The sequence below is a fragment of the Scyliorhinus canicula genome, chromosome 17 (assembly GCF_902713615.1).
Source record: "Scyliorhinus canicula chromosome 17, sScyCan1.1, whole genome shotgun sequence".
Taxonomy (NCBI): Eukaryota; Metazoa; Chordata; class Chondrichthyes; order Carcharhiniformes; family Scyliorhinidae; genus Scyliorhinus; species Scyliorhinus canicula.
The window spans coordinates 66,319,595-66,334,365 of record NC_052162.1 but is presented as its reverse complement, the minus strand read 5'-3'; the positions used below and the strand labels follow the sequence as shown (position 1 = coordinate 66,334,365).

The 14,771-nt window shown below is 43.1% G+C and overlaps 1 protein-coding gene across 6 annotated transcripts in view; it reads right to left on the bottom strand.

Moving 5' to 3' along the window:
- Nucleotides 1–14,771, bottom strand: part of dacha (dachshund a) — a 468,304-nt gene that overhangs the window by 81,913 nt on the left and 371,620 nt on the right. For all 6 annotated transcript variants that reach the window (XM_038774441.1, XM_038774442.1, XM_038774448.1 and 3 more), the window contains one exon: nt 13,115–13,195. In XM_038774441.1, the coding sequence (XP_038630369.1) occupies nt 13,115–13,195 (81 nt within the window). The remainder of the gene's footprint in view (nt 1–13,114; nt 13,196–14,771) is intronic.

The window sequence follows — 14,771 nt, the reverse complement described above, 5'->3', positions numbered from 1 at the left end:
AACTAATTTGTTCCCTCCCACTATTAACTAGTGAGAGGTATGCCACGTCTGAGAGGCAGAAGTGGGAGTAACGTTAATGGCTGCAGAGAATACCTTTTTTTGAAATGGGCCCCGAATCTGTTGTCAGTTAGGCAGCCACCAGCGACTGATGAAATCACCTGAGCTAAATTAATGTACAACTAGTTTGACTTAATTTCAACTATGATTGAACAGTAACTAATAGAAGGCTCTAGACTGTTAAAGTAAACTGAAGGAGAGAAAATGAAACTTATTATAATACTGCATGAGCAATGACGTCACCCATCATCACAGCTAACCATTAAATGTAGATGAATATTAAATTGATAGACAAGAAAAATGATCCAGAACCAATACTTAAGTCGAGGTAATTTTATATGTGGGTGATTTCTGCTCAAAACTAACAGACCGTGGTTGCTGTTATCACATAGTATGTAACTACTGAAGGTGTCAAATGTCTGCTTAATACAGGATCTTATTCCTGGTGAAGTACTTAATAAACGTGTTAGGGCTGAGGATGTTTGATGTTTTAAGGCTGTTGCACTAAAACCCATGTTAATACCTGAATATATTTTATATTTAACTGATGCTGGTGTGTCTGGGCACTTGTCTGTCTGATGTTTATTTCAACAAAACAGCTAGATTAATAAATAGTGACTGACAACCGAATATTTAATAGAAAGAAGTTGGAAATTAACAAGATGCACCTGCAATAGAAGAGTGCGCTACGGGGGGGGAAAATTATTGAAGATTTTTTTGAGGACAAGATTTTACACAACATTTACAAGGCATCTTAATGAAAACATCCTCAAATTAACAGGATTGTCAAACAAACACAATTTCTAAGCAGCCGTAGACTGGTCTGCCATGCTGAGGTAGCGAATTAATGCAACATTTAAAGATAGCCCATTTTCTATTAGATTCAAACAAGATAAAATGTTTCCATTAGTAGCCATTTAAGAATGCGTACAAACCATTCTCCACAATGAAATTACAAAACTAACCTGTGCTATTGTATCATCATAATTTTCATTTGTGAAGCAGCAGCTACTCTGTGCTTGGAATACTGACTTATTTTTCATCTTCTTGAAATATGGCAGCACAGCTGAGCAACTGGAGGGCTGCACAAACCCTATTGCTCATTCTCATGTGAAATTTGAAGGTTACATAGTTTGGAGCCCAGAATGTCTGCTGCAAATGTCCCTTCTCTGTCAAATACCCTCTCTCATGGTTGCTGAGGTGAACTGCAGCATCAGAACTGATGGCTTGAAAGAGAGAGTGCACTGAAGGAGGCTATTCAGCCCATTGTACCTGGGATAGCTCTTTGAGGCAGCTCCTAATCCGTTTCAGAGCAATGGACATTGTTCCCATGGTCCGATTCCATTTTGAAAATCACGATTGAACCAGCTTCAAACCACTTTCTGACCAGTTAGTTCATTCACAAGATTTGGTTTAATGGCAATTTCAGTGAATTAGCCACTTAAAACACCACAAAATCTTTTGTTTCCTATTTAGCCAGGTAGGAATATTTGACAGTGTACCATCATTCCAAATTAATAAATAAACAAATCCTTTGGATTTTTTTAATGGAACGTGGCTGTTGTTTTTTGCACAATGGTAAATTGTGGAAATTAGTCACTTCAATGTAATTATTAGATTTTGCTTGGGTCGGCGATGAGTCATTAAGATTTCTGGCTCCAGTAATGCACCAGGTGTCAGGAAATTCCAGAATGAGTCGCTGTTTCTGGATTTGGTCCCAGATGTCAACAAATCCATTGTTGGGACAAACTGGCCCCAGCTCCATAAACATGAATTTGCGTAATGATTTAATCTATTTTGTTAACCAGCTTTAAACTAGTCGAGAAGGAAACTGGCTCTAATAATCTCCCACAAGAGGGCCTGTTTGAACTTTAAATCTGACCAACGTCAAATGTCTGCCTGCTTTTGTGACTCATGAAGCAGTGAAGGTGGGCTGTTCAACAATTTTTAATTTGAAAAAACAAATTAAATAAATATTTTGCCTCAATTGAAGAGATTTATAAAAGATTCTGTGAATAATGAAAGCATAGCAGCTGCAATCTGCAGGAGATTAATTAGTTATATTGGAAGAAACACTGGGTGGAATTTTCTCCTCATGCATCTATGAATAAAGGGGAAAACTGTGTGGCATTTAATAGAAAGCAGCCTGGTGTTCCAAGACGTTATGTGGTATTGTGCCATCCTATCCCAGCCTGTGGAAAGCCCCATGCAGTGAGAGTATAAAATATGGAGTCAAAACAGTGTGTAGGCAGATATCCAATCCTGAATGTTTTTTTTCTCCTCCTGCAGGAGTTGGCTCTTGTACTGCATCAGTTTGCTAAGCATCAAGCATCTTCCAATATCTCACCCGAATGCTCATTGTGCCTTTTATGAGCTATGATTCTAAGCTAGGGCAGAAGGCATTGCATCGTCTCTTCGCCTCCACCTTCGGGTTATAAAATATAGAGGAGATCAGCTAATTCGATGTAGTCAAACATTGAACCTGCAGTCATCTTTTGCTGTATGGCTCAAATACTTGCTGGACTTTCAAGATCACAGAACCTTATTTCCAAACAATTACATAATCTGCATCAATCAACTTTGGCAAATGTACTTTTTAAAAAATTGTGCATCAGATTAGCAATCTTTGTTTCAACATTAACCTGTTTTTGATGGTGTATTGACAATAAATATTAAGTTATTGAAGTGATGCTCTACAATCAACGTTGGGGTAATTCACATAAAATCAGTTCTGATTTTACATTTTAAAGACTTTTTAGATCTTGTTGCTCCAAAAAGCTTCAGAGATGACCTGAACGTTTTAGGAAATAATACTGAGCCACAACTTTTTTTGCAAAAGAGTAAATACATATAATGGAGGTATGCAAAAGTGGCATCGTTTACAGGACCCTTTGCAATGTGGTTGAGATCAGTACATGTGCAACTACACATGAAACACAAAATATATAATTTAATTGAGTTGTGCTTGTGTTGAAGTACACTTCCATCTCTTTTTAAACTGTATTTTCTGAGCATGTGGATTTTAAACGAAGATTTACTCGGCAGCTTGTTGATATTAAAACATGGAATTTGTCCTTTTATTTATGCGCATGTGAGCTCAGACTCGCCACAGGGCTGTCATTAATCTTTGCAATAAACGTTCCAAATAGCAGTAACTGTTAAGCATTAGTTCTGGTTGAAATTAGCATTTTTCAACAGTCCAGTCAGGCATTATTGTGTTGGTGCATTAAAACCAGCTTTCAGTGTTAAAAGCTGCAGAAACTGGCTGTAAGACATTTTTGGTTACTAGCCAGAGCAAGACCTCTGAGAAGGAAAAATAAAGTCACTATTTCCATAAGATGAAAGCAAATAGCAAAAAAAAAGATGGTTGTGCACAAGAACAGTGATATGCTTAATTGGCAGGCATCAAACACTAGCATTAGAACCATTTTTCCACCCTTGTATCAAAAATTTGAAACATTAAACTCCGTACCAAGTCAATCTGCTTATTAAAAATGATACTGGATGGCATGGCGGTCTATTGGTTCGCACTGCTACCTCATGGCGCATTGACTCGGGTTCGATCCCGGCCCCGGGTCACTGTCCGTGTGGAGTTTGCACATTTTCCCCGAGTCTGCGTGCGTTTCGCCCCACAACCCAAAGGTGTGCAGGGTAGGTTGATTGGCCATGCTAAATTTTCCTTAATTGGAAAAAAAAATTGGGTACTCTAAATTTATTTCAGAAAAGAAATGATACTGCTTTGGTTTGGAGCTAACTTTCCTACATTCTGTACTTTATCACAGTGAAATAAAGGTCCAATTATCAGAAAACTCGGTGTTTGAACTGAACCTTTGATGCAGAAGATGTTTCAACTGTAAATCTTCATTTACGCTTTGCCCATCTTTTAATTATTAGAATGGCAATGGAACAGAAATCTTATCACAGCTGATCTGCTGACGTAATATCCAACCGCCCCATATCACCTTGGGAAGCTGAATTTTCTTTCTCCTTCTAAGAGTTCAGAATAAAACTGTTGTAGCACACCTCCAATGCACCCAAGTGCAGTGCCCAATCGAAAATCAATGCTGGAGTGACAACTGGTCAAACCTCCTTCATTATTTCAGCTTTGTCCTCTCCAACAGGACTACACCATACAGATTGAGGCAGTTCAAGAAGGTGGCATCGTTTTTGGACAATTAAGAATGGGCAAAAAAGGTTTGCCTTGTTGGATATGCTCACATGCCAAGAACATTTTTTTTTGAAGTTGGAAATAGATTAACCTACCTCACAAACTCCCAATAGGGTCTTGTAGAATGAAAGGGAAGTCGCCACAGTCCCTGAGGACCATAGGCGGCTCTCCCCTAGTGACAGAGAGCTAACTGGTGCTGATTTAATCTGACGGTCATCCCACCTCAGGTCAGGGGCAAGCTCAAGAAGGCAGGGCCTTCATGGATAACCTTATCTGGCACAGGAACTGAAACCACACTGTTGGATTTGGTGATGTGTAATGAGGCAGACTTGATTAGGGAACTTAAGGTGAAGGAACGCTTAGAGAGCAGTGACCACAATATGATAGAATTTACCCTGCAGTTTGAGAGGGAGAAACTGCAATCAGATTTAACGGTATTACAATTAACGGGGCAGCATGGTAGCATGGTGGTTAGCACAAATGCTTCACAGCCCCAGGGTCCCAGGTTAGATTCCCGGCTGGGTCACTGTCTGTGCGGAGTCTGCACGTCCTCCCCGTGTGTGCGTGGGTTTCCTCCGGGTGCTCCGGTTTTCTTCCACAGTCCAAAGATGTGCGGGTTAGGTGGATTAGCCATACTAAATTGCCCGTAGTGTCCTAAAAAGTAAGGTTGGGGGGGGGGGGGGGGTTGTTGGGTTACGGGTATAGGGTGGATACGTGGGTTTGAGTAGGGTGATCATTGCTCGGCACAACATCGAGGGCCGAAGGGCCCATTCTGTTCTAAAAAAAAAATGAAATAAGGGTAACTACAAAGACATGAGGGAAGAGCTCGCCAGAGTTGATTGGAAAAGGAGCCTAGCAGGGAAGACAGTGGAAAAGCAATGGCAGGAGTTTTTGGGGGTTATTCAGGGGGCAAAACAGAAATTCATCCCAAGGAAGAGGAAACATGCTAAGGGGAGGACAAGGCATCCATGGCTAATGAAGGAATTCAAGGACAGCATGAAAGCGAAAGAAAAAGCATGCAAAGGATTAGTGGGAAGCCAGAGGATTTTGAAGCCTTTAAAAGCGAGCCGAGGACAACTAAAAAATCAATAAGGGGGAGAAGATGAAGTACGAGTGCAAGCTAGCTAGTAATATAAAGGAAGATAGGAAGAGCTTTCTTCAGTATATAAAAGGTAAAAGGGAGGCAAAAATAGACATTGGACCACTAGAAAATGTGGCTGGAGAACTAATAATAGGAAACAAAGAAATGGCAGACAAACTGAATAGTTACTTTATATCAGTCTCCATGGTGGACAACACTAGTGGGATGCCTGTGCTTCAGGAGAATCGGGGCAGAGGTGAGTGCAATGACCATCACTAAGGAGAAGGTTCTGGAGAAATTTAAAGGTCTGAAGGTGGATAAATCACCTAGGCCAGATGGACTACACCCCAGGGTTCTAAAAGAGATAGCTGAGGAAATTGTGGAGGCATTGGTGGTGATCTTTCAGGAATCACTGGAGGCAGGAAGGGTCCCAGAGGACTGGAAAGTGGCTAATGTAACACTGCTGTTTAAGAATGGAGGGAGGCAGAAGATGGGAAATTATAGGCCGGTTAGCCTGACTTCGGCGATTGGTAAGATTATTAAAGATTAAATCGCGGAGTACTTGGAAGTGCATGATAAAATAGGACTGAGTCAGCACGGCTTCGTCAAGGGGAGGTCATGCCTGACAAATCTGTTAGAGTTCTTTGAGGAAGTAACAAGGAAGTTAGACAAAGGAGAACCAGCGGACGTGATTTATTTAGATTTCCAGAAAGCCTTTGACAAGGTGCCGCATAAGAGACTGTTAAATAAGTTAAGAGCGCATGATGTTAAGGGTAAGATCCTGGCATGGATAGAGGATTGGCTGACTGGCAGAAGGCAGAGAGTGGGGATAAAGGGGTCTTTCTCAGGATAGCAGCCGGTGACTAGTGGTGTGCCTCTGGGGTCGGTGTTGGGACCACAATATACATTAATGATCTGGAAGAAGGAACTGAAGGCACTGTTGCTGGGTTTGGAGATGATACAAAGATCTGCAGAGGGACAGTTGTTATTGAGGAAGCAAGGGGGCTGCAGATGGACCTGGACAGGCTAGGAATGTGGGCAAAGAAGTGGCAGGTGGAATGCAATGTGGAAAAGTGTGAGATTATGCACTTTGGAAGGAGAAATAGAGGCACAGCCTATTTTCTAAATGGGGAATTGCTTAGGAAATCAGAAGCACAAAGGGTCTTGAAAGTCCTTGTTCATGATCCTCTTAAGGTTAATGTGCAGGTTCAGTGGGCAGTTAAGAAGGCAAATGCAATATTAGCATTCATGCCGAGAGGGCTAGAATACAAGACCAGGGCTGTACTTCTGAGGCTATACAAGGCTCTGGTCAGACCCTATTTAGAGTATTGTGAGCTGTTATGGGCCCCATATCTAAGGAAGGATGTGCTGGCCTTGGAAAGGGTGCAGAGAATGTTCACAAGAATAATCCCTGGAACAAAGAGCTTGGCATATGAGGAATGTTTGAGGACTCTGGGTCTGTACTCATTGGAGTTCAGAAGGACGAGGGGGGATCTTATTGAAAGTTACAGGATACTGTGAGGCCTGGATAGAGTGGATGTGGCGAGGATGTTTCCACTTTTAGGAAAAACAAGAAGCAGAGGACACCATCTCAGATTAAAGCGACAATTCTTTAAAACAGAGATGAGGAGACCTTACTTCAGCCAGAAGGTGGTGAATCTGTGGAACCCTTTGCTGCAGAAAGCTGCAGAGGCTAAATCACTGAGTGTCTTTATTAATAAGGGGATCAGGGGTTATGGGGAGAAGGCAGGAGAATGGGGATGAGAAAAACATCAGCCATGATTGACTGGCAGAGCAGACTTGATGGGCCGAGTAGCCTAATTCTGCTCCTATATCTTATGGTCATGACTATAATAGAAAGCAATTGGGCATTTTTCTCCTCCATCTCTCATCTGGGTTCTTATGCTTAGTATTTCACCTCAAGAGGAGGGAAAAGGCAAGATCTGTGTCACCATAGCTGAAGCTCCTGCATCTCATAGCACTGGTCACCATGTCAAAGTTAATGGTGCTGAACTACTTTGCTTCTGACTCATTCCAAAGGTGTCACAAGTGACTGCACCTTGCTGGTCACTGATACCCTCTTTGCCAGGGCTGTCAGTACAGTCACCTTATGACAGATGCAACCTCACAGGGACAGGGGACTTTGGGTATTGCCACTATCACTGGAAAACCCCCAGCTGTGGAGCATTATCATTTACAGTTGTTTGGCCATCCAGGCACCCAGCGAGTGTCTGTTCAGTTTCATAAACACAAATGGCTTCCAAACTTTTGAGCATTCACCTGATCTATGATCACAACTAGAGTTTCCTCCACATGTGTGCTCACTTTCCTGGCAGCGGTCATGACTTAGTTAGTCTCTGATGGTCCAGGCTGCCTCCAACTCCCAAAATGCATGAATGAATCCTAAGGGAAATGGCTGCTGACCAGTTTACATGGAGCCCCATACAGAGAGACACAGGTGAGATACTGCCAATAGCAACTCCTCACTAGGGCAACCATTCGGAAGGCTATTGGGCTTCTGAGGATGTAGTTCTGATGCCTAGACTGGTTCAGTATAACTTCCAGTACCTTCTTTCAAAGGTTGCAGTTGTTGTGCTGATCTGCTGCACTTTGACCCTCCACAGATATCTGGACCTTGAGGTCAAAGTGCCCCTGAAGGAGACCTCAACCAAGGAGGAGCTGGAGGAGGAGGCAAGAGACGTGATGATGTTGAACTTACTGCATGACAAAGTGACCTCCTCCTGCTACCCTTTGGTAAGAGGGCCTACCTCCTCGACCTTGAAGTCTCCAGCATTAGATACATGTACCAGCCTTCCCGAACAGGCGCCGGAATGTGGCGATTGGGGGCTTTTCACAGTAACTTCATTTGAAGCCTACTTGTGACAATAAGCGATTTTCATTTCAGTTTTCATTTCATGTCTGCATTGATGAAACAGAAGGTTGCCCTGCCACAGCTGCCAGACTTGCAGCTCTCTTGTGACATCTCACTTACCTCTAGTACTGTGGAAGGTCAGTGGATTTTCCCCTAGAGGCAACCTGCAGCCTCAGTAATCACCCTTGTGGTGACTAAATGAGTCCCACACTTCATCTGGCCCACCTCTGTTCCTGCCCACCCACTGGCTCTACGGAAGGCCGTCTCTATATTAATTGAGAGCTTTTCGACATGCAAATCTTAATTTTAGTCAGTTTCCCATCAGAGGTGAGTTCCTAATCTGATAACAAACCCATTTCCCATTAGTTAGTTCTTAAGTTTTTTAGTTTTGGTATTATTAGATCATTGGAGTAACTTTAAACTGCTCGCAGAAAGTGACACAGTCATGATTTTAAAAAGATTTAGAGCCTCTGTTTTAACATCTTTTCGATTTGTAACCCATGTCAGCTGGGTTTCCTGGGTCTCAGGAAAGTCAACAGGTTAAAAAAAGGAGGGAAGATGGGGCTTTTACGGCACTGCTTCTGGGCCAGGAGGAGCAGCAGTAAATCCCTTCAACCTCTTTATCTTATCAGCTGCCCCTGTGATCTCAACAATCCCCAACAATGTTTCCTCACGACAATTACTACAACCCTAACCCTCTTTCCCACCGCTCAACCTGCCTCCTTCCTCGCTGCATCCTTCTGCTACAATCTTTCCCTCCCATCTTCAAACAGCCTGGTTATCTGGCAAGGAGCCTGGAGGAAAAAGTTGAAGACATCTGCAGGACTTTTTGGAAACCAGGAAGTATTTTTCTACCCCCCCCCCCCCCCCCCCCCCCCCCCCCCCCCAGCTCCAAAAACACCCGCACAGTAAATACTGGAGACAATGTCTATTTGATACTGTTTAAACAATCCACTCTTGATTACATTCTTGCGCTGTATCATTTAAGTTAGTGCACAGAAATGTAACATATATCCCTCGGACATCCTGCCTATTTGCATCACAATATAAAGCTTAAAAGTTTGGCATTGGTCCCGCACTTAATTTCACCAGTACTGATTGCAGGTGCATTCCAAAACAATTCATATTCTTATCTCAAAGAATGTATCGCAAATTGCTGCCGAGAATGTCTAATAGCCAGATTTAAATTGCTTCTGATATGTTTGTGTGTAACTTAAAGGCGAATGTGTTGATCAATTCCATATGTTATATCCACTTTGTGCACGGTGGCTATTAATCAGTGCAGTGTTTCCTTACTATGCCAGGGGCCCCTGTGCTTTCTTTGCATCTGTGACAAGGTCACATCCTCTCGTTGCTTCAAGTGCACTTTTTATCTCTAAATTTTTTTTTAAGCTGATAAAATGTTTAGAAAAACTCAGGAAATGTCCCACATTGAACAAACCCACAGCACTTGTTCCGCTGTCAGTGACCATATCAAGTGTTTTGCACCTGTTTTTCCCTCTCCAAAGACCTAATTTTACCTGACAATGATGGATTGGACGTTTACTGCAGGGAAACCCTTAGCTTCAAGACTAAATGAACGAACAGAAGATGGGCTTGATACTTGAACTTCAAAATTTGTATCAAGCAGTTATCACTGTGTAATATTATTATGCAAGTATTAATACATTTTGAGGATTCAAGACCATATGAAATGGGAACAGGAGTAGGCCGTTCGGCCTCTCAAGCCTGCTCCAGCATTCAATAAGATCATGGCTGACCCGAATTTCCTCACGTCTACTTTCCTGCCTTTTCCCTGTAACCATTGATTCCCTTACTGTAAAAAAAATCTATCTCAGCCTTAAATATACACAAGGAAATGCCCCATAGCTCTCTGTGGCAAGGAATTCCAAAGACTTTCAACCCTCCAAGAGAATAAATTCCTCCTCACCTCAGTCCTAAATTGACCTCCTTTATTCTGAGACAATGCCCTCTGGTCCTAGGCTCTCCCATGAGAGGAAACATTTTACTCTGTCAAGCCCCTGAAGAATCTTTTATGTTTCAATGGGATCACCTCTCATTCCTCTAAATTCCAATGAGCAGTGCCCCAACCTGTTTATCTTTGCTCATAAGAAAATCCTCCATACTAGGGATCATTCTAGTGAGCCTTCTCTGAACTACCTCCAATGAAATAATATATTCCCTTAAGTAAGGGGTCCAAAACTGCTCACAGTTCTCCAGATGTGGTCTCATCAGTACAGTTGCAGCAAGACTTCCCTGATCATAATCCAACCCCCTTGAAATAAGGACCAGCACTCCATTAGCCTTCCTGATTACCTGCTGCACCTGTGTGCTAGCTCTCTGTATTTCGTGCACAAGTACCCCCCCCCCCTCCTCCCCCCCCCCCCCCCCCCCCGCTCCAAGTCCTTTTATGTTGCAGCTTTCTGCAGTTTTTCTCCATTTAAATATTAGTCTGCTCTTTTGTTCTCCCTTCCAAAATGAACAACTCCACATTTTCCCACTCCATTTGCCAACTTGATGCCCACTTACTGGGCCAGGAGACTTATCTGCCTTTAGCCCCATTAGTTTGTTTAATACTACATCTCTAGTGATGGTGATGGCATTTAATTGCTCCCCTGTATTTGTTAGTATTAATGGGATGGTCGAAGCATCCTTCACTATAAAAACTGATGCAAAATATCTGTTTAACTCGTCTGCCATTTCCTTGTTTCCCCCATAACTGTTTCCCCAAATTCATTTTCTAAGGGTGCCTTTCTTCACCTTGACCTCTCTCTTCCTTTTTATATATTTAAATAAGCTCTTATCAGTTTTTATATTACTCGCTAGTTTGCCCTCGTAGTATATTTTCTTTTTGTTTATTATCTTGTTAGTCCCCCTTTATTTATTGAATTTATCTCAATCTTAGGGACAATCACTGACTTTTGCCTCCTTATATGCTTTTACTTTCAACTTAATACTCTCCTTAACTTCCTTGGTTAGCCATGGTTGGCTTATCTCTCTCTTACAATCTTGCCTCCATACTGGGATATATTTTTGCTAAGAATCATGAATTACCTCCTTAAATATCTTCCACCGCTTGTTTACTGTCTTCCTGCTAATCTATCTGCCCAGTCCATTTTGGCTAACTCTAACCCCATTTCATTGTGTAGCCCAGGTTTCTCACTCTGAATCTGAATGTTAAATTCTATAATGTTATGATCACTACTTCCTAGGGCACCTTTTACTCTGAGGTTATTCATTAAACCTGCCTCATTACCAGATACAAGTTAGCCCGTTCCCTGGTTGGCTCCATGACATGTTACTCCAGGAAACAAGCCCTAATGCACTCTATGACTTTGTGGTTGGAGCTACCCTTCCCAACTTGATTAACCCAATCAACATGAAGATTAAAGTCACCCATTATTGCTCTATTCATTTTACATGCTCCTATTATTTAATATAATCTCTAAGCACCTTTAGTGGTTTATTTCTCTCATCCTTCCATTTTTAGGCTGCTCCTCACCCCCACTCCATTTTCTCAATATTTCATACCATTCTTCAGTCAATAAGGGGAAGGTAACTTGTTCCCAGATTTCTGTTAATATTCTTTGAATTGGTGCTGGAAAATATCTGAGTAACAGAGGTTGGCTTGCTTTCTGCGAGAAATACTTCACCTCTACCTGGTACGTCTTCTGATGACCTGTTATGTGGAGTAGCAAAGGTACCGTGATGAGCTATCCTCTTTGTAATATGACACATTACTATACTGATGCACTCCACCACTGACTAACCATAACCATGTTAATTTTGTTAAAAGTTAAAATCAGAACCAAGCAATGGCTCCTTTCTTCTTCTTTCCAGGGTGCCCTTGTTCAATACATTCTGAATATGAAAAGTATATTGGTGAAAGATTTATGGCCCATTATTACACAATATCGGAAGGATTTCTACCAGGGAAAGCAGCTTCGGCTTCCGATTTCTTCTATCACCTGACTTGATGTGAATCATATTTCACCAAAACCAAGTTTCCCCCAAACAAACACATGCTCCATTATTTTCGCATTAAATTAATCCCAGTCAAAATGATCTGTTCACTTAAAGCTTTATACCTTCAGCAACAGGACACTCCAATTATCTAAGGTGGTCTCACAGCCCCAGCATCAAAGGTGACAACTCTACAGGCTTTCAAATATACTGCACTGGATTTTATATTAATCTCTATGAACAAGAATATTGTATTCATCTGTGGAACATTTTGGATCAATGTTTATATCAGCAATGAGGATTCCTGATGAGGTCGATGCCTAATAAAAGTAAAAGCTTTATTGGAAAATGTTACTTGCTCATAACTGGAAGGAAATGGCTACAGCTGGAAATGTTACACAACAATACATCAATCCTAATGTATAAAATATGTGGTCCCGTTATTTTGTTTTTTTAAACATGGTAACATTGGCCGAATTGTAGTAATCATTACAAATCACTGAATAAAATAGTAAATGACTCATAACATTTGTTTAAAAACTCATTGTCTGCAACAAAAGCAGCTCTTGGAAATGCACAGGTTGACATTTTGCTAGTGTCCATGAAACTGTAGCTCACCATTGAATTCCTTCTGCACATTATTTTTAGGTCAGCCATTTATTTTTTCCGACCACAATATTTTAATGGTGACATTAACCGATTTAAGACAAGCCATGTAAATTTTCCAGGCAGAAAAGTACGGTTAAGAGGAGAAAATTAGGCTGGGGAGGAGACAGGGAGAAGAAGAAAGCATTTCTGCAATTATACTGAAAAAAAAATTAACACAGCCTTTGCTGACTTATCTGAATATAATCTTTCTGATCTCTTCCAGAGACATGGAGATCAAAGCATACTCCGGGAGCTTTACCAACATGGTTATGTAACTGGTCTCTTTCTTTTGTTAAATTAAAACTAGTTAAGGTAGCCGTCCTACCTTTCTCCTTTTGGCTTCTCTTTATACTGGGCCCATTATCATGATCAGCGAGCTCCCCTTCTCGAGTGCCAGGCTGGCCAGCTGTTGTAAAAGAATTGTAATATTCCACAGTTTATTCAACTAATCCAATACCAGAGATGTATTTTTCCATCCATTCTTATTCTACCTCAATCTCACAAAACCCAGGCATTTAGCTTCTTAGTAACCTGGGGTTTGGACCCCAATTCCTCAACAACATAATATTTATTGTACATTTTTTTAAAAGCCTTTGGTCTTTGTTCTTACAAATATCTGAGCACTAGTACTCCAGCTCACCAAAATGTTCCTTAGCATAGTATTTTGCAGAAGGTGCCATGCTTCTTGCATCTGTTGCCATCAATATTAGTTCTTTCCTTTTAAGATAATTGATTCTTTAAATTAAATATAATATTGAAGGTAATTTTCACCAATCACTGTAGTGAATTGCCCACTCATCACATAGGCTGACTTATTTTCATTTGCATTGATATCAGTCGAAATGAAGATTGAGCAGTTTCTATGATGGAAGGGCAGTTTGCTTTATCAGTTTATTGTCTAAGCATTGAAGATGACATTCACTCTTATATTGGATGTAGTTGTGTGTGGCTGGTTGTGTATCGATCTTCCTGTAGAGCGCCGGTCCTAGGGTTGCTGGCGCCCCGGGCAAGCTGAACTTCGGCGCCCTTGGGGGGGCGGGGCCGATGGGGGGGTGCGGGGGCGAGGGGGGGGGGCGAGGGAGGGGGCAAGGAGGGGGGGGGCGGGGGCGAGGAGGGGCGGGGGGGCGGGGGCGAGGGGGGGGCGGACCCGCGGGGGGGCAGACCCGCGGGGGGGCGGGGGGGCGGACCCGAGGGGGGGCGGACCCGCGGGGGGGGCGGACCCGCGGGGGGGGGGCGGGGGGGTGGACCCGAGGGGGGCGGGGGGCGGACCCGAGGGGGGCGGGGGGCGGACCCGAGGGGGGCGGAGCCACGGGGGGTGGGGGCGGACCCGGGGGGGGGGGGGGGGCGGGGGGAACGGACCGAGCCGGGGGGCAGACCGGGGGGGGCCGCCCTGAGGGAGGGCGGCCACCGCGCATGCGCTGGTTGGCACCGGCCCAACTGCGCATGCGCGGGACCCGAGTCTCTGGCGCCCCCTAGCACATGGCGCCCCAGGCGACTGCCCGAGTTGCCGGTGCCTTGAGCCGGCCCTGTTCCTGTAAATGATACATTTAGTGCACAATGCCTGTTGTCACACTTGAGAAGTTGCATCTCGTGAATTGCACTATTGTGAATGCAGATTTCATACAGCTGATTGGCTCACAATTTGTATTCATAAAGTAGCAACAAATTATGAAGGTAGAGGTCGAAAACGTGAATCAAAAGGCACGGTAGCACAGTGGTTAGCACTGTTGCCTCACAGCGCCAGGGTCCCAGGTTCGATTCAGGCTTGGGTCACTGTGTGTGTGGAGTTTGCACATTCTTCCCGTGTCTGCGTGGGTTTCCTCCGGGTGCACCGGATTGCTCCCACAAGTCCCGGAAGACGTGCTGTTAGGTGAATTGGACATTCTGAATTCTCCCTCAGTGTACCAGAACAGGTGACGGAATGTGGCGACCAGGAAGTTTTCACAGTAACTTCATTGCAGTGGTAATGTAAGCCTATTTGT